General features: G+C 49.2%; 7 protein-coding genes across 14 annotated transcripts; 4 read left to right on the top strand and 3 right to left on the bottom strand.

The window, feature by feature from the left end:
- The first annotated feature begins 117 nt into the window (after window positions 1-117).
- LOC108024242 (N-alpha-acetyltransferase 20) lies at window positions 118-1,700 on the top strand. Of its 2 annotated transcripts, none has more exons than XR_007763658.1 (6): window positions 118-278; window positions 352-467; window positions 533-662; window positions 730-866; window positions 942-1,397; window positions 1,525-1,700. XR_007763658.1 is itself a non-coding variant. In XM_050886086.1 (6 exons), exons 1-6 carry the CDS (start codon window positions 226-228, stop codon window positions 1,567-1,569), a joined length of 543 nt encoding a protein of 180 aa, XP_050742043.1. In that variant the 5' UTR covers window positions 118-225; the 3' UTR covers window positions 1,570-1,700. The 2 variants fall into 2 exon arrangements, 1 of the variants encoding a protein (XP_050742043.1); XM_050886086.1 differs by having other exon boundaries at window positions 942-1,003.
- A 134-nt stretch (window positions 1,701-1,834) lies between these two features.
- LOC108024241 (uncharacterized) lies at window positions 1,835-4,497 on the top strand. The gene is made up of 7 exons (XM_017094122.3): window positions 1,835-2,297; window positions 2,358-2,461; window positions 2,524-2,595; window positions 2,748-3,387; window positions 3,443-3,911; window positions 3,973-4,180; window positions 4,241-4,497. The coding sequence occupies exons 1-7, from the start codon at window positions 2,207-2,209 to the stop codon at window positions 4,433-4,435; spliced, it is 1,779 nt and encodes a 592-aa protein (XP_016949611.1). The 5' UTR covers window positions 1,835-2,206; the 3' UTR covers window positions 4,436-4,497.
- A 3,231-nt stretch (window positions 4,498-7,728) lies between these two features.
- On the top strand, window positions 7,729-8,340 carry LOC108024240 (mitochondrial import inner membrane translocase subunit Tim10B). Its single transcript, XM_017094121.3, has 3 exons — window positions 7,729-7,876; window positions 7,939-8,034; window positions 8,098-8,340. Exons 1-3 carry the CDS (start codon window positions 7,856-7,858, stop codon window positions 8,332-8,334), a joined length of 354 nt encoding a protein of 117 aa, XP_016949610.1. The 5' UTR covers window positions 7,729-7,855; the 3' UTR covers window positions 8,335-8,340.
- Window positions 8,341-8,479: 139 nt separating this feature from the next.
- On the top strand, window positions 8,480-9,413 carry LOC108024238 (L-seryl-tRNA(Sec) kinase). The gene has a single exon (XM_017094119.3). The coding sequence runs from the start codon at window positions 8,480-8,482 to the stop codon at window positions 9,338-9,340; it is 861 nt and encodes a 286-aa protein (XP_016949608.1). The 3' UTR covers window positions 9,341-9,413.
- A 3-nt stretch (window positions 9,414-9,416) lies between these two features.
- LOC108024239 (coiled-coil domain-containing protein 86) lies at window positions 9,417-10,048 on the bottom strand. The gene is made up of 2 exons (XM_017094120.2): window positions 9,832-10,048; window positions 9,417-9,772 (listed from the first exon to the last, which is right to left on the bottom strand). The coding sequence occupies exons 1-2, from the start codon at window positions 9,960-9,962 to the stop codon at window positions 9,481-9,483; spliced, it is 423 nt and encodes a 140-aa protein (XP_016949609.1). The 5' UTR covers window positions 9,963-10,048; the 3' UTR covers window positions 9,417-9,480.
- Window positions 10,049-10,336: 288 nt separating this feature from the next.
- LOC108024187 (probable mitochondrial glutathione transporter SLC25A40) lies at window positions 10,337-14,451 on the bottom strand. Of its 6 annotated transcripts, none has more exons than XM_050886058.1 (5): window positions 12,589-12,730; window positions 11,773-12,014; window positions 11,540-11,709; window positions 10,965-11,474; window positions 10,337-10,908 (listed from the first exon to the last, which is right to left on the bottom strand). In XM_050886058.1, exons 2-5 carry the CDS (start codon window positions 11,939-11,941, stop codon window positions 10,513-10,515), a joined length of 1,245 nt encoding a protein of 414 aa, XP_050742015.1. In that variant the 5' UTR covers window positions 11,942-12,014; window positions 12,589-12,730; the 3' UTR covers window positions 10,337-10,512. The 6 variants fall into 6 exon arrangements, 5 of the variants coding, with proteins under 5 accessions (XP_050742015.1, XP_016949519.1, XP_016949517.1 ...); XM_017094030.3 differs by lacking the exon at window positions 12,589-12,730 and having other exon boundaries at window positions 10,337-10,748; window positions 10,827-10,908; window positions 11,773-12,368; XM_017094028.3 differs by lacking the exons at window positions 10,337-10,908; window positions 10,965-11,474; window positions 11,540-11,709 and adding exons at window positions 13,015-13,608; window positions 13,740-13,927; window positions 13,991-14,451 and having other exon boundaries at window positions 11,844-12,014; window positions 12,589-12,919.
- Window positions 14,452-14,526: 75 nt separating this feature from the next.
- Window positions 14,527-20,532, bottom strand: LOC108024188 (heat shock protein beta-1). Of its 2 annotated transcripts, XM_017094033.3 has the most exons (5): window positions 20,030-20,532; window positions 16,600-16,626; window positions 15,418-15,499; window positions 15,255-15,350; window positions 14,527-15,186 (listed from the first exon to the last, which is right to left on the bottom strand). In XM_017094033.3, the coding sequence occupies exons 1-5, from the start codon at window positions 20,206-20,208 to the stop codon at window positions 14,992-14,994; spliced, it is 579 nt and encodes a 192-aa protein (XP_016949522.1). In that variant the 5' UTR covers window positions 20,209-20,532; the 3' UTR covers window positions 14,527-14,991. The 2 variants fall into 2 exon arrangements, with proteins under 2 accessions (XP_016949522.1, XP_016949523.1); XM_017094034.3 differs by lacking the exon at window positions 16,600-16,626.
- Between the last annotated feature and the right edge of the window lie 235 nt (window positions 20,533-20,767).

The following is a 20,767-nucleotide window of genomic DNA, read 5'->3' as shown; positions in this document are numbered from 1 at the left end:
TCCAATGGAATCGATATCTTCAAGTGCCGTGGGTTGCGTGATTCGAGGTAGACATCGATATATCGAGGAATACCCGCATGCCTTATCGAATATGGTTTGCGCACAATCGAGTGAAATGGTATTTTACCGGCAAATGGTCAAGCTAAAATACCAAAAATAACGATAGTAACAAGTATTTCGGAAAAGGAATTGGATTATGTCCGTAGAATACCAAGCGCCGCCACAATGACCACGTTGAGACCCTTCACCTGCGACGACCTCTTCAAGTTCAACAATGTGTGAGTAGCCAACGGGGCAATGCCCTTTCATGCGCCCTTGCTAATGGCACTTCTGTCCCGGGTGTTCCGACAGAAACTTTGACCCACTTACGGAGACCTATGGGCTGTCCTTCTACACGCAGTACCTGGCCAAGTGGCCCGAGTACTTCCAGCTGGCAGAGTCCCCCAGCGGTCACATAATGGGCTACAGTAAGTGCCGCATTGAATTGCTATTGGAGTTCCCCAGTTCTTAAATGTTTACTACCCTTCCGCAGTCATGGGCAAGGTGGAGGGCCACCTGGACAACTGGCACGGGCATGTGACGGCGCTGACGGTCTCGCCCGACTACCGACGTCTCGGTCTGGCCGCGCTCCTCATGAGTTTCTTGGAGGACATTTCGGAAAAGTAGGCAATATCATCGCCGGCCGTTCGTGGCACCCAGCTTACTCACTCTCTCTACCGCCGTTCCCAGGAAGCGGGCATACTTTGTGGATCTGTTCGTGCGGAAGAGCAACCAGGTGGCGATCAACATGTACACTAACCTCGGCTACATCATCTACCGGACCATACTCGAGTACTACTCCGGCGACCAGGACGAGGATGCGTACGGTAGGCTCAATCCTCGTACCCCGATCCCTTCCCAGCCCCCCATGATGACCTTTCACCTTTCGTCCCTTTTCGCAGACATGAGAAAGGCATTGTCGAGGGACGTGAACAAGAAGTCGGTCATACCGTACACGCAGCCTGTACGACTGGAAGATATAGATATGAATTGATACGATATCAACCCAGTAGCGCCCGCCATAGCATTTATGTCTAACTGACCCCGATCCACCACTTTTGAAAGGGGCGCGAGCGCATTACATCGCAGCCCATTGATTTCTAGTTAATTAGATATGTAAATAACCCGCAGTCCCACAATCCTCCCGGTCATAACTCCAACCGGTGTCCTGCTTGCGAACGAACCGAGACCCTGCAATATTCACAAACTTGCATATCCCACCCGAAACTAAACCCGTACTGATACAGTCTATGTCTGCTCGAGTTTTCGAATATTCTATTGACTTCGAAATTATTTGAAGATTTCTTAAGCCGATGCGTAAATAACCGTATTTCAAAGATTGTTCCACAGTTCAGAAGGTAAATAACGTAAGCAACTTGTTGACTTCATCAACGTAAATGACAACCAGTATCTAACGCCGTCGAATATAATCACGACCAAGTCGACCAATCACGATCCTCTAACATGGCCGAATGTTTCTTGCAGATCACCATGCGCGAGCTGCGCAGACAAATGCGGCACGATCACTAGATGGAACTATCCCCGGCAGACATAGGCATAGCGACCCTAGAAGCACTTTATCGGCCTGCCGATTCCCAATAACTAATGTGTTGCGTAGAAAACCTTTTACCATAATATACAAACTAAATCCAATCGCAAAATAGTGTTTCATCTATGTTTGATAGTCCAGAGATGAAGCCTGCTTCGGCTAACCGAAGTTGAGGTTCATTTACGGCTTCTAATGCCTAAAAGATTTGTTCAAACCAAAATGTTATTATTTAATTTTGAATTATTATTTCATTTTTGTGGTCTTCAAAAATAAATGGTTGGTTTCTATGATTCTGTTGTCCGATTTTTAAATTGTAGATGAGAAATGTGTGAAAACTTCACTAAACTTTGTGTTTTTAGCGAAAGTACGCCACAACCTCACAATAATTAGTCTTTTCATTGAAGCATATCCTCTAACTTCATCCCATCGCCATGGGGTGGCACTCGCCACTTTTTGTCCCAGGCCAGCTAGGACCTTTGCATAAGTCTTACACGAGCACAGGTGCACAGATGTTTGCGGATCCTTCGTGACTTTTCGTCCCTGACAACCGCCGTTTAATCAATACCCCCACATGGCGTTCAGTTCGGAGCTGGATCAGTGAGTCACAGTGCGCGAAAAATGGCGAAGAAGGGAGGCGTCCAGCAGCTCCAGGCGGACCTCTCCACGGACGAGGAGTTCGAGAAGTTCCTGCAGCGACCCGGATTGCTGGGTAGGTGCTGGAGGGGAATGGGTATGGAAACAGGAAGCTAAATGGCTCAATAATGACCAGTGCTCGACATATACTCCGAGTGGTGCGGACCTTGCCTGGGAATGGTGGGCAGCCTGCGGAAAATCAAGCTGGAGCTAGGAGGCGATAACTTGCAGCTGGCCATCGTAAGACCCATTGCCACGAGGCATAACGATTGCACTGACGTTCCTTTCATCCGCAACACCAGTGCAAAGCGGGCTCCATATCCTACCTGAAGCGCTTCAACAAGAAGAGCGAGCCCACCTGGATGTTCGTCACGGTGAGTTGAGTTCATTTGAGTTCTGTTTGGCGAAGCACCCCAAAAACCAATGTTCTTCGAAGTACATGGAATCTATATTCGATATAAGTGTTTCACTTGGAAATACATAAAAACTTGCCTTAACCGTTGAGTTAAAATAAGATACCTTTCAGGGCGGCAAGGCCATCAACATCATGTTCGGCACGGACGTGCCCAAGCTGGTGGCCATGATCACCCGGATGCTGCAGTCGACGCTGGCCAAGGAGTCGCATGTGAGCTACGAGGTCACGGAGCTGCAGCCGATCGAGCTGGAGCAGCTGGAGGTGCGCAACAAAGCGCTGCGCCTGGCAGAGGAGATCGAGCTGGCGGAGAGTCGGCGGAAGAGGCTAGAGTACCTGCACAGTGTCACCGACTGCATCATGGCCAACTTGCCCGACATCGGGATTACTGTCTTTGGTCCGCAGGTGAACCGCGACATGTTCAAGAAGCTCTCGGAGCCGGCCGATCCGCTGAAGATCCAGTGCAAGGACCGCAAGGTCTTCACCATCCTGCCCGGCGACATGGCCACGGTGAACTTTGCGGCCGAGAATCCACTGGCCGCGGAGGTCATCGAACAGCTCTACGACAAGGAGCTGCTCATGTGCTTCTGGAAGGTGGAGGAGGTGCTCGGCAGTCCGCCCACCGTGCTTCGACAGTACGCCCATGAGCTGACCAAGGAGACCATCAAGCCGCCGGACGAGTTTAACGAGGAGGAGATCACCGTGCCGCCCATGATAGTGCCGCTGGAGGTGAGCGTGGAGATCCCCGAGCCAGGTTAGTGTTCTCTCTTCTGATTTCTGGTCCATTCACGGCTTTGGTCCTCGGCTAGAGCAATCCGAGGAGTTGCAGGACACCCAGAACGCTCAGCAGCCAGTCGATATTAAGAGCGACCATGTTAAGGAAGGCGGGGAGGAGGAGGAAGTGGAGGGGGTGGCAGAAACAGAGGAAGAAGCCGTTCCTCCAGCCGAAGCCGCGGCAGTTCCCAGGAGCGAGCAAAAGAAGACCAAGATCATCCGGATACCTCCGATCTGGGTTCCCAGCGACCAGCGCACCCATGCAGCCCTCATCTACACCTACTTTCGGGCCCAGACCTCGACCTTTCTGCCGCCGGATCCCGTGCCGGAGCCGCCGCACATCGTGATGATCTTCGACGCCTACAAGAAGAAGGACCTGGCCATTCTCCTCGAGACGTGTCGCGAGGACATTCCGCTTTACGGCTTCTTCAACGGGGACAATCCCCAGACGGCGGTGTTCATAGCCAACTCGGTGGACAAGTACAACGCCAAGCCCTATGTTCCGTAAGTGTTGAGGAATCTGGCTTCATCCTGAGCATAATCCCCCATTTCGTTTGTGTTGCAGCACCGACAAGATCGTGCTGAAGGTGAACAAGGTCAGCAGTCCGACCATCCCCACGCTGATGGCCTATGGTCCCAGCTACGTGAGCGCCAACTCGGTGATCGGGCACAAGGAGGCCAGCCAGTTCTTCCCCGCCAATTACAAGTCCGCCCTGCAGGAGGAGGAGGAACTGCACGCCGTCAAGGCGGAGAAGCCCAAGAAGCGCAAGAAAGTGGGTCACACATCCAGGTCATCCTGTTGCGGTCGCTTACGATCTTCCTTGCCGTTGCAGAACAAAAAGGGCGGAGATCCCGAGGAGAGTGGTAAGGCGGACGCCGGTCTGGCGGATGCGCAGCAGGAGGCGGACGAGGCGGTGAAGACTTCGCCGGAGGAGGGCGCCTCCACGACGAGCAGTGGCGAGGACAGCTGCGAGAGTCGTCCTGCAACGGCCGATGGTGCCAATCCCGAAGCTCTGCCGGCCCCATAGATCACACTTTTCACACACACTATTATATTTATGAGCATATTATGAGCTTATTTGCACCTTCATATTTTGCAGTTTTCGATCTGGGCGGCCTCCTCGCTGGTCGAACAAGTGAACACGCTTATGAAGCCAACTGAAAAATGAAGTTGTGGCATACTTTTGGGCTTTCGATGTTTGGCAGTCAACTTGCCGGCTTATCGTGCCAAGGCCGTGACACGAACCCCAAAGCAACGGTTGTTTTCCCAAATGTCTGAAATGCTTAACCCAGCAGCCACCTGCCACGCATTATGTTCGCCTGGTTTCGAAAACCAAGAAATTTTCCATGAAATGAACAAAATACCATTTTTGCCCGTGAGGCAAATTGCCGAATTGATAGGTTTCTTAATTTCAGACACCAGGCGAACATAAACGTTTAGCAGGCGGCGAAACGATCAGCTGATTAGTTCAATCTAAGCTTATCAGAGATGCCCCCGTGATTGCTCCCCTTTGTCACGGCCCAAGCAAAGGCATAGGACTTAGATGTTATTTCGTGCAAAGCATGAGAATTTCGTGACACTACTGGCGTTGCTCATCTCTACTCTGAGCTTGGATCTCAACTAACGGCGCTTTTTGAAGGAGATCGCTTCCTATTGGCCAATGGGGGAGGGGAAATGTGGAAAGGGCCGCCATCTTGAAAAGGAACAGCTGTTTCAGTCAGCTTGTAGCTACCAGCTGCCACCTGCTATGTTTTCTGTTCGCCTGGTATCCGAGACCAATAAATCCTGCGATTTGACTGAAAAAATGTTACAAAGCATTCCAATATGTTAAGCAAATGAGCTATTTTTCAGTTTCAAACAACAGGCGAACAGGAGAAGTAGTAGGTGGGCAAAAATAATTTTGTAAGGTTTTACTAAGGGTGGGCCGCTCAAAAATATGTAAGGCATTTACTGCTGATCAAGCAATTGCTCATCTCTAGTCTGCTTATACTAAGCTAACGGTAGTCTTCCAGTAAGAAAATGTTAATGCCCAGCAGCCACCTGCTAAAAATTATGTTTGCCTGGTGTGTGAAATAGAAAAATCATCAAAGTTCCTCAACAATTGAATGGCTTTGTAACATTTGTTTCAGTCCAAATGCTGGATTGATGACACTCAGGCACCAGGCGAACAGAAAATATAGCAAGCGGCAGCTGGCAGCTATAAGTTAACTTAAAGAACAGTTACTTTCCAATATTGCGGCCCTTTCCATGTTTCCCCTCCTCACAAGAACCAATAGCAAGCGATCTCCGTGGGAAAGAACCGTTGATTAAAAACAAAGTGCAGACGAAAGATGCGCATCGTGGCGGTTTCACGAGCTCGTCACGGTCTTGTCACAATCTAGTCACGAAAAGCAAGACATAAAAATGCAATCCCATGTATTTGCTTGGACCGTGACAAAGGGAAACAATCACTAGAGCATCTCTAGCAAGCTTAGAATAAACTGATCAGCTGATCGTTTTGACATGTGCTAAAAGTTTATGTTCGCCTGGTGTCTGAAATTAAGAATTAAGAAGTTTGCCTCAACAAATCGAAGAGCTTCGTAATATTTTCTCAGTCAAAATGCTTGGTGTTTGAGTCTCAGACACCAGGCGAACAGAAAACACAGCAAGTGGCAGCTGGTAGCCAAAAGCTAGCTTAAACAGCTGATTTTTTTCAAGATGGCGTTTGCTTCCATATTTCCCCTTCCTGAAGGACCAATAGAAAATCATCACCACGGGAAAGAACCGTTGGTTAAGAACAAAACGCACACTAGAGATGCGCAAACATGGCGGTTTCACGAGTTCGTCACGGGATTGTCACGATCTAGTCATGATAAGCACGACATAAGAATGAAACTGCATGTATTTGCTGAGACCGTGACAAAGCGAAGCAATCACTAGAGCATCTCTAACAAGCTTAAAATAAACTGATCAGCTGATCGTTTTGACACCTGCTAAAAGTTTATGTTCGCCTGGTGTCTGAAATTAAGAATTAAGAAGTTTGCCTCCACAAATCGAAGGGCTTTGCAACAATTTTTCAGTCGAAATGCTTGGTGTTTCAGTCTCAGGCACCAGGCGAACAGAAAACATAGCAGGTGGCAGCTGGTAGCAATAAGCTAACTTAAACAGCTGTTTCTTTTCCAAGATGGCGGCTCTTCCATACTTCCCCTCTCCAAAATGACCAATAGCAAGCGATCTCCATGGGAAAGAACCGTTGGTTAAGAGCAAAGCGCAGACGAGAGATGCGCAAGCAAGTTGGTGTCACGATTTCGTTACGAGCTTGTCGCAGTCTAGCCACGACAGGCACGGCACTAAAATGAAACCCCATGCATTTGCTTGGACCGTGACAAAGGGAAGCAATCACTAGAGCATCTCTAACAAGCTTAAAGTAAACTGATCAGCTGATCGTTTCGACACCTGCTAAAAGTTTATGTTCGCCTGGTGTCTGAAATTAAGAATTAAGAAGTTTGCCTCAACAAATCGATGGGATTCGCAACAATTTTTCAGTCGAAATGCTTGGTGTTTCAGTCTCAGGCACCAGGCGAACAGAAAACATAGCAAGTGGCACCTGGTAGCAATATGCTAACCTAAACAGCTGTTTTTTTTCCAAGATGGCTGCCCTTCCATATTTCCCCTCTCCCAAATGACCAATAGCAAGCGATCTCCATGGGAAAGAACCGTTGGTTAAGAGCAAAGCGCAGACGAGAGATGCGCAAGCAAGTCGGTATCACGATTTCGTCACGAGCTTGTCGCAGTCTAGTCACGACAGGCACGGCATTAAAATGAAACCCCATGCATTTGCTTGGACCGTGACAAAGGGAAGCAATCACTAGAGCATCTCTAATAAGCTTAGAATAAACTGATCAGCTGATCGTTTCGACACGTGCTAAAAGTTTATGTTCGCCTGGTGTCTGAAACTAAGAAGCGTAGGAATTTGATAATTTGCACGACAAGAAATGCGGTATTTTGGCTTTATGGTTGGTACATAAAATAAGATAATGGCTGCCTAAGCAATGTCAAAATAAAGTGGAATGCCAACATCATGTTTTTACTTGCGAAAATGGATCAAAAATAAAAGTTTTCAGGTTTGAATGCCAATCGATTGGGAATTTAATTTCGAGCTCAACGAGGTAGGGCATTCCTTATACACAATTTAAGGAGTTACTTGGTTACATTAAGCTACAACTTTTAACGTTTCTCTTTCGTTTCCGTGGCCCTGTGGATTTTTAAAATTTATTCGTCCACTGTAGTACCTTTTCGAGTTTTGAATTCGATTGCAAGCTCAGACTTCCTCTCACCAGTATCGATTGCACACAGTTATCGTTTTTCCGAATAGGAGGAAATCAGCTGTTCTTTCCCTCTCTAACGTGATTGTAAATTAAAGTTAAATTGTGTAATTGCTGTATTAAAACACAAGCCTGGTCGACCGATGGATCCTAATTTGCGTAACGTAAGCCGTGCAGAAAGTGAACTCACCGCAGATGACCCGTACTCACCTTCCATGCCTTCCAGCTGAAGGACTTTCTAACATTATACAACAAAGTGACGGAACTGTGCTTCAGCCGATGCGTGGATAATCTGAGCCAGCGCGACCTGGGCGGCCAGGAGGTGAGTAACAGCTAGGGCATCGCGTCCTCGAGAGCCACGCCCAATAAATACCCACATCTGCAGGACATCTGCGTGGACAGGTGCGTCACCAAGTTCGCCCGCTTCAATCAGAATATGATGAAGGTCTATGTGGACGTGCAGACCACCATCAACGCCAAGCGCCTGGAGGAAGTTGAGGAGAACGCCCGCAAGGCCGAGCAGCTGCAGAAGGAGCAGGAGAATCAGCGACTGAAAGAGGCGGCCGCCACGACAGTGCTCACTCCCGTTCAGCCGCCTGTCGCCGGCAACCTGTCCATGTAGCACCAGTCCCCGGGGTGGTGTGCCACGCCGCAGCTGCTGTTCTCGATCCTGGATAGCTAATCGCGGAATCCAGCCCGTCCTCCACACACACACGCAGTCAGCCGTCATCTCCATAAACACTCTTTCCATAACAACAACCATAACCATGCGGGGCATTTGCCTTGTTGCATTGATCGGCTTGCCCGGAGCGGGCAAGTCCTCACTGTGCACCTGGCTTTTAGGCCAGCAGGCTGCCCTCCGCGTCCGCCACATCGTTCACCTGTGCTACGACGACTTCCTCGATGCTGGACCCTCGGCCGAGCTGGCGTACAAGGAGCAGCGTAGGCGCATCTTTGGTACAATAGAACAACTCATAACCGCTATTCAAGAAGACATCGATTGGCCGGCCCAAACCCGGCGACGTACTGCCTCCAACAGCGACCCAAGCAGCAGCGGCCATCTCATCCTGTGCGACGATAACTTCTACTACCGCAGCATGCGCCACAAACTTCACCAGCTGTGCCGCACTTCTGGCTGCGTCTTCGGGCAGATACACATCGCCAGGTCGCTTGACCTCTGCCTGCGGGACAACTCCAAGCGGAGTGGAGCCAACTGCGTGCCCGTGGACATAGTCCGGCAGATGAGTGACCGACTGGAGCCTCCGGGCTCGGAAGCCTGGGAGCGCAACAGTCTCACACTTCACATCTTGGATATGGATGAAAGAGAACGTTTGCTGCTCGGGTTCATTAGTTCCCTGCTCGAAATGCCCGCAGTACCACCGGCAACAGAAAGCCAGCAAGCGCAGGATCAGTCACTGACCCACAGGCTGGATCTGTTACTCCGGGCGCGCATCGGGGCACTGCTGCAGGAGATAGCGCAGGAGGTAGACCGGCGGCTGGCTGGCCAAGCACTGAACAACAAGCGGAAGCAGATACTGACACGGTTTCGGACGGAGGGCGGGGGCGAAGAGGCAAAGGGCGACGCTGAGGACGAGGCCTTGAATTACTATGTACATTTGTTAAACTAGACTAAGTTAAGCTAAATTCGTTTGTATGCCACGCACACACTTAGCGACTTGAATACATAAATCTGTTACCGAACCCTTCCTTGGCATTAAAACTAGATTTATTTAGCGAAAAAAATAGAAGTTAACTCTAGGGAACCACTTCAGACCACCTTCACCTGGCTGGTGTCCCGCTTCTGGATCATGCGCATCTGCTTCTTCTTCATGCGCTTCAGCTTGGCGGGATTCTTGATTACCTGGACGACCTCCGAGCGGCGCTCGTTGGCCAGTCGGCGCTCGGCGTTCTCCACTCGGCGCTGGTGCTTCTGGATGGCGTCCTCCTTGCGCTTCTCCTTGATCTCCTTGGAACGCTCCTTGATGTAGCGCAGCTCGTCGCGCAGGGCCATCTTCTTTTCGAAGGTCAGCCGGTTAATGGTCTTCTTGATCTTGCTGAATCTTCAAGAGAAATGGCGGTGGTTAGATGCTTGGCAGGGGAGTTGGACGAGGGCACTCACTTCTGTTTGGGCGTCTTCCACGGCCGGTTGGACTTGGGCTGGCCACGTGGAATACTGTTCTCCGGCTTTACATTCTTCTTGGCCTTCGGGGGCGGCTTGGCTGACAAAGCTTCTGGGGCGGCCTCACTCATTTCGGGGAATAAATAAAGTAAATCTAAACAACAAAATACAAAACACGAATGCACGTGTTGACTGACTGTCTATCGATAACACGCGGCGAACATATGTCTTTGGTGCTATCGGAAATGCCGGGCTGCTTTCGATCACTGAAAAATTAGCGCCAATTCAAAAATAAATAGATTTTGATCCTATATTGCTCTTAAAGGTAATTTTAAAGAATAATACTAATTACTTTTTGAACAGTAGTTTTTTTTTTTAACAGAAACTATATTTTTGTTCAGCCCCATATTCTTAATACTTATTCGTTTTACAAAAACATGGTTACGTGCTTCCGTTTAGGGTTAAACTTCGGGCCTAGCTAACAACTAATGGGAGAATAGCCAGCTTCTTGTTGTTTTTGAACCAGGAAAAACGAGAATTTTATTTCACTACAATTTAACAATTTGACGGGGCTCGCCAAATCCAGCAAACGATGCCTGCCCACCGACTTCCTGGCAACTTTGGCATTAATTTACATATTTACATAGGATTCACGTAGACAACGGCCAGCTAGGAGGGAGTTCACGTCGTCTGTGCCTTCCCCGCCTGGTTGCTGCGATTGTGCTGGTCGATGTTGTAGTGGTAGAAGAAGGACTTGCCGTACTCGAAGGACGAAATCATGATCGCACACGCGGGCGCCACCTTGAAGAGTCGCGGGCCCAGTCCGGAGAATATGGCGGGCAATCCGCCCAGGCGGTAGATGCTGGCCAGGCGCACCGCCACCGACTTGGTGGGCACTTGTTGCTTGGGGGGATTATCTGCCGTAATGCAAACCGAACCATTGTCAATGCTGGTGCGGGATCTGCTTGCAGCAAGCTGAACCACATTGGGCCTACCTGAAAATATGAACTTCTCGCCGAACTCGATCTGCTCGTGGGTTTTCACCACGTCGAAGGGTGTGGTGATTGTGGCAGCCACCTAGGAACGAATAAAGTTAGTGGGAGTTGACTTTGGTCAAGGACAAATAGCCTCACCGATCCGGATATCGCTCCAGCCACAAAGCTGAAGCTAAACGTTGGCTCCACCACGCCAAAGAAGCTCTTGAGGTATTCGTAGCAGGTCCAATAGATGCCAGAGAAGGGAACGTCGCGCAGAATGGTCGGCGGCAAGCCGCGCCACAGACCCAGTACGCCCTGCGACTGCACCACCTGCCGAATGGTGCCGAACATCTCGGCGTGCGTCATGCGCTGCGACTGCATCTTGGTGCGGATCAGCTCGACGGGACTGACGCAGGTGACGGCCAGGATGCGTGCCGATACGCCGGCCAGCAGCGGGACTAGGATTGGAATCGGAAGTGGAATGTCGCGGCCGCTGGCGTCCAGGCGCCGCATGTATTTGTAATGGATGTCGGTGAAGCGGGCTTTGAACTGCTCGTAGGCCACAAAGTAGATGATGGTCGAGGGCAGGGCCGAGATAAGCGTTGGGCTGAGCCCCGACCACAGGGAGCCGACGCCCTCGGTGCGGCTGATCTTGATGAATGCGTCCTGCAGGGGCAGCAATGGATAAGTTCAGTTTAGATACGGGAACTCTCCTGGTGATTGCTACTCACAATGGTGCCAGAAAAACGGGGAGCTGGCTTTGCGGCTGCTGGGTTGGGCGTGTCCGGGCCACAGGGGCAGATGTGGTCCATGAGGCCGTTGCAGTAGAGGAAGCACTTATTCGAGAGCAGCGCCTGCTGCTGGGCCTGCAGACGTGTCTTGATTACATCAAGGGGGGTCACTGCAACGGGGAATGCGTATGTAGATGTCAATCAGACAGGGATCATAGGTTGGGCTAACTCACTGAAGCAGGCTGTCACCATGGCGCCGGTGCAGGCCGAAGCCACCTGCTGCAGGGGTCGGATCCTGAAGCGGGGGTCCGTCATCGTGGCCTTCGACTGGTTTTGGCTGGGAGTGGCCGCCAGCGCTGCGCTGGCAGCCGCAAAGTGGGCGCAGGCCTCCCTCTTGGCCATGGCAGATGCACTCTCTCTTTCCTGGCTGCCGGAGCACGCTTTGTGCGGTGGTTTCACTGGGAGCCCCGGTAAGCTGGCGGCGATTGGATTTGGTGGTTAGCGGTTATCAAGAGGATGTACGATGGGGGGCAGTTCGCGTGCTGCTCTGGGTTTTGTTTGTTATAGAGTGCGAACCGGGCAGTTGGGCAAGCCGCGCGATCGTTGTGAAATAATCTCCAGGTCCAAAATAAAGCACCGTGCTCGTCCGTTTCGTCCCATTTCCATTCCGTTCCCATGGACAGCTGCCTGGGCAGGAGATCAGCTGTTGCCGGTAGGCATATCGATAGTGCTATCGGAAGGGAACTGCACTCGCGGAGTTATCGAAAATCGGGCTATGTGGGGATTCCCAAGTACGAAACTGTGCATTTTTAAATTGTTTGAACAGTTCCTACCCACAGCGCTTATATTTTGTTAATTAATAAAAGTCTGATTTCACAAGACACATTTTAAGAAATATCTAAAAAAATAAATTGTAAGCCCTTTCTGTTTGAAAATAAATATTTAAGGAACTTTGGAAAAGTCTTTTCGCTCTTTGCAACTCAGTCTCAAAAGAATTCAACACACTAGTTATACACAAAACGCCAAAAGCCCACTCCTCTTCTACCTACCCGCCTCTTGGAGATCCAAGTTGTAGTGGAAGAAGAACGACTTGCTGTACTCGAAGGTGGAGATCATGATGGCGCAGGCTGGGACCACACGGAGCATGCGCGGCACAACTCCGACGTAGAGACCTCGAACTCCCTGCTGCCGGTAGATGTAGCGCAGCCGTGAGAACATCGAGGGCTTGGCGATGGCACTGGGCTGCTTCCTCGGTCCTGCGCCCGTCCCAGATGCCGCTCCGGTTCCCGCTGCCACCTCCTCGTAGAGCACGTCCTGACCCAGCTCAATCTGCGTGTGGGTGGTGATTAGGTCGAAGGGCATTGTCACAAAGGTAGCCACCTGTCAGGGGAACACGAGTGTTAACTCTCGAGAACAATGCTTAGCAGAGGGTTGTATTGTGGGGTATCGAAGACGGCAGCGCACTGCTAACCCACCGCTCCAGAGATGGCGCCTGTGAAGAAGCTAAAGAGGAAGGAGGGTTCCGCCACGCTGAAGGCCCGCTTCATCGCCTCGTAGGCAGCCCAGTAGGTGCCGGAGAAGGGGGCGTCCCGCATCACGGTAGGCGGCCAGCCCCGCCACAGACCCAGGATCCCGTGCTGGCGTATCAGCGAGCGCAGCACGCGCCACAGCTCCGAGTAGGTCATATACTCCGACTGCATCTTGATGCGCACCATCTCGATGGGCGTAATGGCCGTGACCACAATGGTGCGCGAGCAGATGCCTGAGGCCATGGGCACGTAATATGGAAGCGGAACATTGGACACCGGCGCCGTGGCGCTCACATTTTGGCTCCTGGTGGCCAGGTCCAGGGGATCCCCGCCATCCGCGCCGGGCACTTCGTCCTCCGCGCCGGATTGCTCAAACATGCGCAATTGCGAATCTAAGTAGATCTGCGACAGGGAGTTCTTGAGGTACTCATACGTCACGAAATAGATGATCGTCGAGGGCAGGGCCGAGACTAACGTGGGACTAAGGCCTGCCCACAGACCGCTGAGACCGCTGGTGCAAACAATCTTGACAAACGCGTCCTGCGTTCGAAAAGAAAGATTTTTCATGATATACTATATGTAAAGGATCTGTCCATCCATAAGCACAAATCATCAAATATCACCACAAATCATGGAATATCACCATCAGGGCGTTAAAGACCCCAACTCACCATGGCGCCGCGCAGGGGTCGAAGGTCTCGGGGGTCCCGTCCCGGTTTCGGGAAGCATATATCGCTGGAGCGGCACACGTGGGTCATCAGGCCGTTGTGGAAGACGCAGCAGAGCTTGGAGACAGTCGCTCGCTGGCGGATCGCGTGCTGGGTCTGCACTCGGGTCTTTACCACCTCCAGTGGTGTCACTGGCCGGACAGAAGATTAGATCCCTAACCAGACCGCAGGTCGGACCTTCCTGGTCTACTCACCCACAAACGTCGTGATGAGACCGCCGACTAGGGCCGACACCACCTGCTGCATTGGCTTGATGCGGTAGCGTGGATCCGCACTCAGGACCAGAGTTGTCAGCCGCAGCGGATCCATCTCCTTGTACTCCAATCGTCCCCTCTCCTCCTCGTCGCCTCTTACATCTTGGCACTCCAGCTGCGGCGGCATTTTCGTTATGCTGCTATCCAGCTTATTATACTTTTTTGTTTGGATTTCGTTTCTTAGTGGATTCTAGATTCTAGCCACTTTGTGTCGGCTCACAAGTGGGTGGATTGCAGAACGACAGGACCTCCGGTCTTCGGGAAAGACATCCCTGGGCAGCGCCGTCAATTTGGTAGGTTCGTGTTGCACAAACACTGTATCTGAGCCGAAGTTTTCTTTTTTCGGTACGAACACTAAGCTGAGAAAGGTTTTTGAGTGGAGGCGTCAGGCCTAGTCAACGTGTTCGTTGGCAAAATGATTACCTGCCACACCTCAAAATACTTCACACCCCCGTAAGAATAGAAAGAAATTTAAGAACACTTGCAAATTCACAACCACCGATTTAATGGATTCAAGTAGAAGTCGCAGTTTGAAATAGCTTAGATTTTCGACTTGGAACAAGCCATTTAACCGATCGTCGACTCAGTTGGATAAATCTTGTTTTATTTTTGATGGGAGAGGAAAGGAAAACCAATGCGGGGACAGCTACGACAAAATTGAATACGTTTAATGGGAAAAATTATAAATATGAATTAAATTAATCAATTTAATAATAATTTGAATTATATTTAAGTTAATGAGTAGTAAGTCAGTAACATAGTTTAGCTTTAAGTCGGAACCAAAAAAATAATCATTTAGATAGGACTGGATTAAACTCAATGTGTGTATGATTTAATCTGATCAGCGGTAGCCTTGGACTCCTCCTCCTGCTCCTTCTCCGGGGCGTGGTGATTGGATTGGATAACTAGACTGGGGCTGGGGCTGGGGCTGGACTGGCTCCTTACTTGTGCGCGATGGGAATCAGTGTCTCGCCGGCGGTGAGTGCTGGCAGGGGGGCATCCACGGTCAGGACTCCGTCCTTGCTGAGGGACGAGCGGATGGACTCGGGGTTCACGCCCTTCGGCAGCAGGAACTCCCGGTTGTACTCCCTGTACACGCTCTTTGTGTCCGATTTCTCCTCGTGCTTGGCGTGCACCTGCATCGGAGGAACGGAGGAATCATATGCATTAGTACCTCGCCAAGCAAGAGTGCGGGATCACTTACCAATAGCTTTTGATCGACGGTTTTGACCACAATTTCTTCGGGGGCGTACTGGCTGACATCGAAACGCAGCTTCAGCACTTTGTTGTCGCCCTCATCCTGCAATCATTGACACTCTTATTATTATAATTCCAGTTGTAAAATGGGTTCAGTCCCGTTTCCGTACCTGAATCAAGGGTGAGCTAATGTCGGAGACGTAGTTCTGTTGCTTTGGGATTCGGGATGGCAGAGCCGAGTTCGTCGTTGAGCTGCAAAAGGAAGGGTGGAGAACGTTGAAACTAGGAGTACACAAGGGAGCTGAACCAAAATAAAACAATTCCAATGGTTAAATCAAAGTGGTTAGGGATGTGTGGAGGAACCTGGTGGAGGAGTTGGTAGTAGTGGTCGTGGTTCTTGTGCTACGAAAGGTATTTTGCAGAGTGCGCGTGAAGGCCTCCATTCTGATGCTGCTCTGGGATCTAACTGATCTGCCGGCCGATCCCAACTCAAATAATAAAGCCGTGGTGCTCGAGGCCAACCTAATAATAGATATGACTTCCGCTCGACTTCAGAGGGAGCAGAGGCAGTCCATATGTCAGCATTACAAACTACACTTATGCTATGTTTTCTATTTTGAGGACCTATGCACAAGGGAACTGCTCGCTTATACATCTTTTCTGGCAGCTGCTCTTCAAGGCTTATAAGTCGTGGTTCAAGACGGCTAGGGCTGTCTATAAATATAATAAACATTCCTTCCTACTTCCTAAAAACACCCTCGTGACTTGGCTGCCACTTTAGAAGAGCCATAGATAACCCCTCTTAAAGTTTGTATCCCAATTTTAAGCAAAATTAAACTCGACTCCCGACGGAAAAAAACAAAGAAGAACGCTATAGTGAGTGCGCCGACTATCAGATACCCCTTTCCCAGCAGGGCGATATTTTGTGGGCGTTAGGGTAGGCGTGCCACCCCGCTGAAACAAACTTATAGTTTCCGAGATCTCAGCGTTCATATGGACAGACGGACGTGGCTAGATCGATCGGCTAGTGATCCTGATCAAGAATATATATACTTTATGGAGTCGGAAACGCGTTATTCTACCTGTTACATACATTCCGACGAATTTAATAAGCATTTATATTCTGAAAACTATATAATACAAACTTCCTGTAACATCTACTAACCCTAAATGTGGAGATTTACTTACTTTCTCTAATTGAGGTTTGCTGTTAAACGTGCAATAATTATTTAGTTTGTAAGGGTGTGCGGGGATTGCAATTACACTGAGCAATTATATCAATTATCACAATAAGGGTTGTGTAGAGGGTGAACAAAATAAGTTTAGTTGGTAAACTTTCTACGTTTTTGTACCTGGTAGTTGTTGTTTTTTTAGTAGAACTAAGATAGGAGAGGAGGTTGTATTATAATATGGAAATTATTGCGGTTGTTTAATGTTTTCCAAGCGGCAAGAAAGAGAAAAATAGAGGAAAAGAGATTTATTAAGTCAGGTAAAAGGCAAATATACATAATCACAGAAGGGTCAACGACCCCTTCTCTAATTGCATTATAAGAATATACACATAGTGATGACCTTCAAACAGTTGAACATAGCCCAAGATACCAATTGGTTTTGTTTTTTACTATGTTTAATGTTTTATTTAGATAGTTATCAAATTTTGTTTCGAATCTCTATAAGCTAATTTTTTTTGCATTGTCCGTACTATCATAATACATTTTAGTTACTAATTATTTTTTAGCTGAATTATTATTATTATTTACCTGAAAAACATTGATTTTTACGTAATTTCTTTACTTTGAAGTTCTTTAAAAAACCTTCTTGAACAATGTTTTGTACACTTAAACATAATTCAGTTTATGGAGGCATTAATACCTAATGATTATAGTATAACTTTCGTTTGCACTTTACTATTACTTTGTTTAGCATTAAGGTCCACCTTAGTGTATATAGGGAGGGGGCTTTCGGAGCTGAATGGCTGTAATCGACCGTTAAACCTGTGAGCGTGTCGTAGGGAAGCGTTTGCACATGAGTGTGCGTGCGAGAGTCATTGATAAAGAAAACCATCGACTGACACTCCGTGCTGAAGAGGTTGAAAAGCAGCAGAGGGAGCTTATCAATCGAGGCCAAAACGTGAGCGTGCGTGCGCCTCCGGCGACCTTGCGGCGTTTTTCAGGCAGTCCAGGTGGAGGGGCCGTTGATCGCCCGCTGAACAGAAAGAGAAGCCAATACAGCGCCAATTATAAGAACCAATAACCGTTAGCATGGGCAAAGTTTCTTTGGGGAAAGCAAGAGGAAGCAGCTGCACCTCCTCTCCCACTCCCTCTCGCCCACTCTCTTTTGAACACGTTCGTTCATGTGTGTGCAGTGCACGTCCGCACATGTGTGCGTCTGTATCTCACCGGCATCTGATGACAATGATGTCATGCATATTTTTTCGTTATTGAAAAGCCAAACGCCAAACGCCAAACGAAAGGAAACCAAAGAAGAAACAAAAATAAACACAGACACAAGGAACAGAAAAGAAATGAGAACGAATTGAGCGCAAACAAAATAGTTCTCTTCTGTTGTTTGCCAGTCAGTGTGCATGTGTGTGCGTGCGAACAATGCCGAATTAAAATATCGATTACCGGCGACAATCGCAGCTTTGTCATCGATCCCACCGATTGCAGCGCAATAGCGGTGGCTAAAAATTGACATGATATCATCGCTCGCAGCTCATTCAAATTATCAGCATCCAGCAACCAATATTGGCAACTAAATCGCCGCAGTATGTGCTCATCGCATCGCATCTAAACTGAAAGCTTTTCGCACAGCGCTATTTGCATGATAAATATATGTGTATGGTCTCAGCGTACTTATTTGTTTAAACTGCGCGCACACCCAGTCGCAAGGCCGATTATTAAGTCCATAAATTCAACAGATCATAAATTCAACAGCGTTTGCTAGCTCTTATGGCTAGTATAACTCTAGTGTATATTTCTGTACATCTGACGATCATAAGGATTACTTTATCATTTTGGTCTGTTTATCTGCAGATATTCAATAAAAAGCTGGCCAAGTCTCTATCAACGCCCTACCCCCGAGCCTTCTTTGGTTCTCAAAAATATTTACATACACGCCAATTTAATTTTAACTCAACAAATTGCCCTGAACAGCTTCTGGCGTCAACGTAGACTTCTCATATTCATAAGCTTATTGTTGCTGCCTTATGGACGCCCGAGAAAGCCAAGTTATATATGTCAGGCTACTATATAGGGGCTAGGTAAGTCCGACAACGCAAAGGGCTGGTCTTAGGCTTGTGCAAGTCAAACATCTTGGTCGCCACGTCAGACCCGTTGGTGGAGGCTACCTTCCTATGTGGATTTAGGACCCTTCGCTGAGTCATTCGGAAGATATCACGCGGCGCATTAATCGGCGACACGCCATGGTATAGTGTGGATGTCAAAGGTCGCGCTCACAGGTGAATAATCCGATTGAATCGAGTGTTTGGTATAGACTGAAGTCACTGCCATAACTAATTGCCATCAAATGCTAACGATGTTTTCTGCTCATCAAAGTAATCCAAAAACTAACTTCGCCACTGTATTCACGATTGATTTAACTTGCGGCCGGGAAAGAACCTGCAGCAAATACAGGTGTGGCGGAGGCAACCAATTTGGGTTAATTTCCTAATTGCCAACTTTTGCTTTGGATGGCCAAAGTTTAAACGGGGGCTGCTTCGCTAGCGGAGTTTCTAGACCTTCCTAGAAAAGTTTCCCTACTCTTGTTGTGGCCATGCAAATGCAGTGGCGACCATGGCGAAAGCAACAACAACATGTAGCCCATTAGCTGGGTTACGTCATAGCCATAGACCGAGGTCGTTCCAATAGCAACCAAAACGGGCGCCCACGCAACGCTGCTCTATTGCTCGATTGGGAGATTCGGATTCGAGGGGCTAACGAGGGCGCAACCGCGACGGCTACGTAATATTAGCCACATGCTTTGGGCATTGTTTGTTTATTCATCACCAATTTGGTCAGTAAGCCCAGATATTGGACTTTGTTTAGGAGACCAAGCTTAGCTTAGATGTCTAATCAGCCAATCATTTCTTTGAATTCCCAATCATAAACGTTGAAACAAGTCGAAATGGGGCAAACGTATGTGATACGCACCCCTCTCGCCAGGTGAAACGCGTTGAAGTTTAAAAATAATTCAGAATTCGAAAGGCATGTATAACAGAAACATGGTCCATACGCTGCAGATCGATGGACCTGCTCTGAAGTATCTCTGCGAAGGCAAAGACGTATCTTATCTTATTATCAAGACACTACAGTCTGGCGGCTCATGTGCACACACACCACCGGGTGTCTTGGCACAGGTGATTTTCGAAATTCGAAAAATTCCGTTATGCCCTACTTAACGGTTGCATAAACGGAACAGGGAACAGAAAAGGCGGCAGGGAACCGGGCGAGGGGAGGGCGATTACTGGCGGGTGGCGCTGGGGTTGGATACACATGTGTTCTTGGCCGGAGACAGCGGCGGAGAATTTAGAACTTGTGACTCATCCTCCCCCAGAGCGACGGCCGGGCAAGAAATATGGTATCTGGGGCGCAAATCGGCCCTGTTCGCTGTGTGTACATTATGTACATCCATAGTGCTCCAGACCAGCAGGCAGTGTGGCAAGATGTGCGCCTATATTTAGATTGAATCCCCGAATCGGACTGGGCGGTGGTGGGTTTCTTCGCCCTATCCCTCCGACTTTCGCCCCGCGCTCAGCTGAAATACCACTCTGGCAGGCCTCACCTGGTGGACTCGAAGAAGTTCGCCTCGCGGTTCATCAGCTCGTGGCGGAACTTGGCCATCTCCTCCTCCATTTTGCGCATCTCGGAGTCGAAGCGCTCGCGGATGTTGCTGAACTCCGTGTCGATGACGCTGAAGTCGCCCAGCTTGATGGGAATATTCCTCTTGTTAGCCTCGGCCATTGTTGTGCGGTTGGTACTTGGTGTAGCTGGTAGTTTGGTTATTTGGTGGTTGCTGCTGCTGCTGCCGCTGCTGCTGTAGACTTATAGAGCTTTCACGTATACTGTTCTGCTTGCTCCGTTCTGCGCTGCTTTCGAGCTTGTTCACTTGCTAATAGCTAATCGGCGGAGCGACCAAGAACCAAAAAAAAACGGGGAATACGATGTGTTTCTATATGTATTTAGACCTCGAGACGGTGGACGTTCGCTGTGTGTGTGTGGGGCTGTGTTGTTTCTGTTGTTGGACGTGTCGCAGAGATAGCCGCGTTTCAGATTCCGACTGTTTTGCATTCTCCGGGAACCTTTGCTTTTATAGCAGCGCCTCACCGCAACCGCAGGGAGAGGAGAGAGCAGAGAGCCAGAGAGCCAGACAGCCAGACAGCCGGATAGCCGGAGAGAACCCATCGCGCTAGCCCCACAGTACTGTACGGCGGAGAGGATGGGGCGAAGCTGAAGCTCTGCTCTCTCGGCGCAACAACAATGTCTGAATGGAATCAGTGAGTGGGAGAGGAGAGCGGCAGCG

The sequence above is a fragment of the Drosophila biarmipes genome, chromosome X, assembly GCF_025231255.1.
Source record: "Drosophila biarmipes strain raj3 chromosome X, RU_DBia_V1.1, whole genome shotgun sequence".
Lineage (NCBI taxonomy): Eukaryota > Metazoa > Arthropoda > Insecta > Diptera > Drosophilidae > Drosophila > Drosophila biarmipes.
Note: the sequence above shows the minus strand (reverse complement) of the source record. Positions and strands in the feature narration are given on the sequence as shown.

Coding starts and splice junctions, on each gene's coding strand:
- LOC108024242 (XM_050886086.1), top strand. CDS start 226: ATGACCACGTTGAGACCCTTCACCTGCGACGACCTCTTCAAGTTCAAC. Junction 867..941: donor CCAGGACGAGGATGCGTACG/GTAGGCTCAATC, acceptor CCCTTTTCGCAG/ACATGAGAAAGGCATTGTCG. Junction 1,004..1,524: donor TCATACCGTACACGCAGCCT/GTACGACTGGAA, acceptor TGTTTCTTGCAG/ATCACCATGCGCGAGCTGCG.
- LOC108024241 (XM_017094122.3), top strand. CDS start 2,207: ATGGCGAAGAAGGGAGGCGTCCAGCAGCTCCAGGCGGACCTCTCCACG. Junction 3,388..3,442: donor CGTGGAGATCCCCGAGCCAG/GTTAGTGTTCTC, acceptor GTCCTCGGCTAG/AGCAATCCGAGGAGTTGCAG. Junction 3,912..3,972: donor AACGCCAAGCCCTATGTTCC/GTAAGTGTTGAG, acceptor TTTGTGTTGCAG/CACCGACAAGATCGTGCTGA.
- LOC108024240 (XM_017094121.3), top strand. CDS start 7,856: ATGGATCCTAATTTGCGTAAC. Junction 7,877..7,938: donor TGGATCCTAATTTGCGTAAC/GTAAGCCGTGCA, acceptor CATGCCTTCCAG/CTGAAGGACTTTCTAACATT. Junction 8,035..8,097: donor GCGACCTGGGCGGCCAGGAG/GTGAGTAACAGC, acceptor CCACATCTGCAG/GACATCTGCGTGGACAGGTG.
- LOC108024238 (XM_017094119.3), top strand. CDS start 8,480: ATGCGGGGCATTTGCCTTGTTGCATTGATCGGCTTGCCCGGAGCGGGC.
- LOC108024239 (XM_017094120.2), bottom strand. CDS start 9,962: ATGAGTGAGGCCGCCCCAGAAGCTTTGTCAGCCAAGCCGCCCCCGAAG. Junction 9,773..9,831: donor TGGAAGACGCCCAAACAGAA/GTGAGTGCCCTC, acceptor TTTCTCTTGAAG/ATTCAGCAAGATCAAGAAGA.
- LOC108024187 (XM_017094028.3), bottom strand. CDS start 14,177: ATGCCGCCGCAGCTGGAGTGCCAAGATGTAAGAGGCGACGAGGAGGAG. Junction 13,609..13,739: donor GACCCCTGCGCGGCGCCATG/GTGAGTTGGGGT, acceptor TTTCGAACGCAG/GACGCGTTTGTCAAGATTGT. Junction 12,920..13,014: donor CAGGCGCCATCTCTGGAGCG/GTGGGTTAGCAG, acceptor TTCCCCTGACAG/GTGGCTACCTTTGTGACAAT.
- LOC108024188 (XM_017094033.3), bottom strand. CDS start 20,208: ATGGCCGAGGCTAACAAGAGGAATATTCCCATCAAGCTGGGCGACTTC. Junction 15,351..15,417: donor TTAGCTCACCCTTGATTCAG/GTACGGAAACGG, acceptor CAATGATTGCAG/GATGAGGGCGACAACAAAGT. Junction 15,187..15,254: donor CCGTCGATCAAAAGCTATTG/GTAAGTGATCCC, acceptor CCTCCGATGCAG/GTGCACGCCAAGCACGAGGA.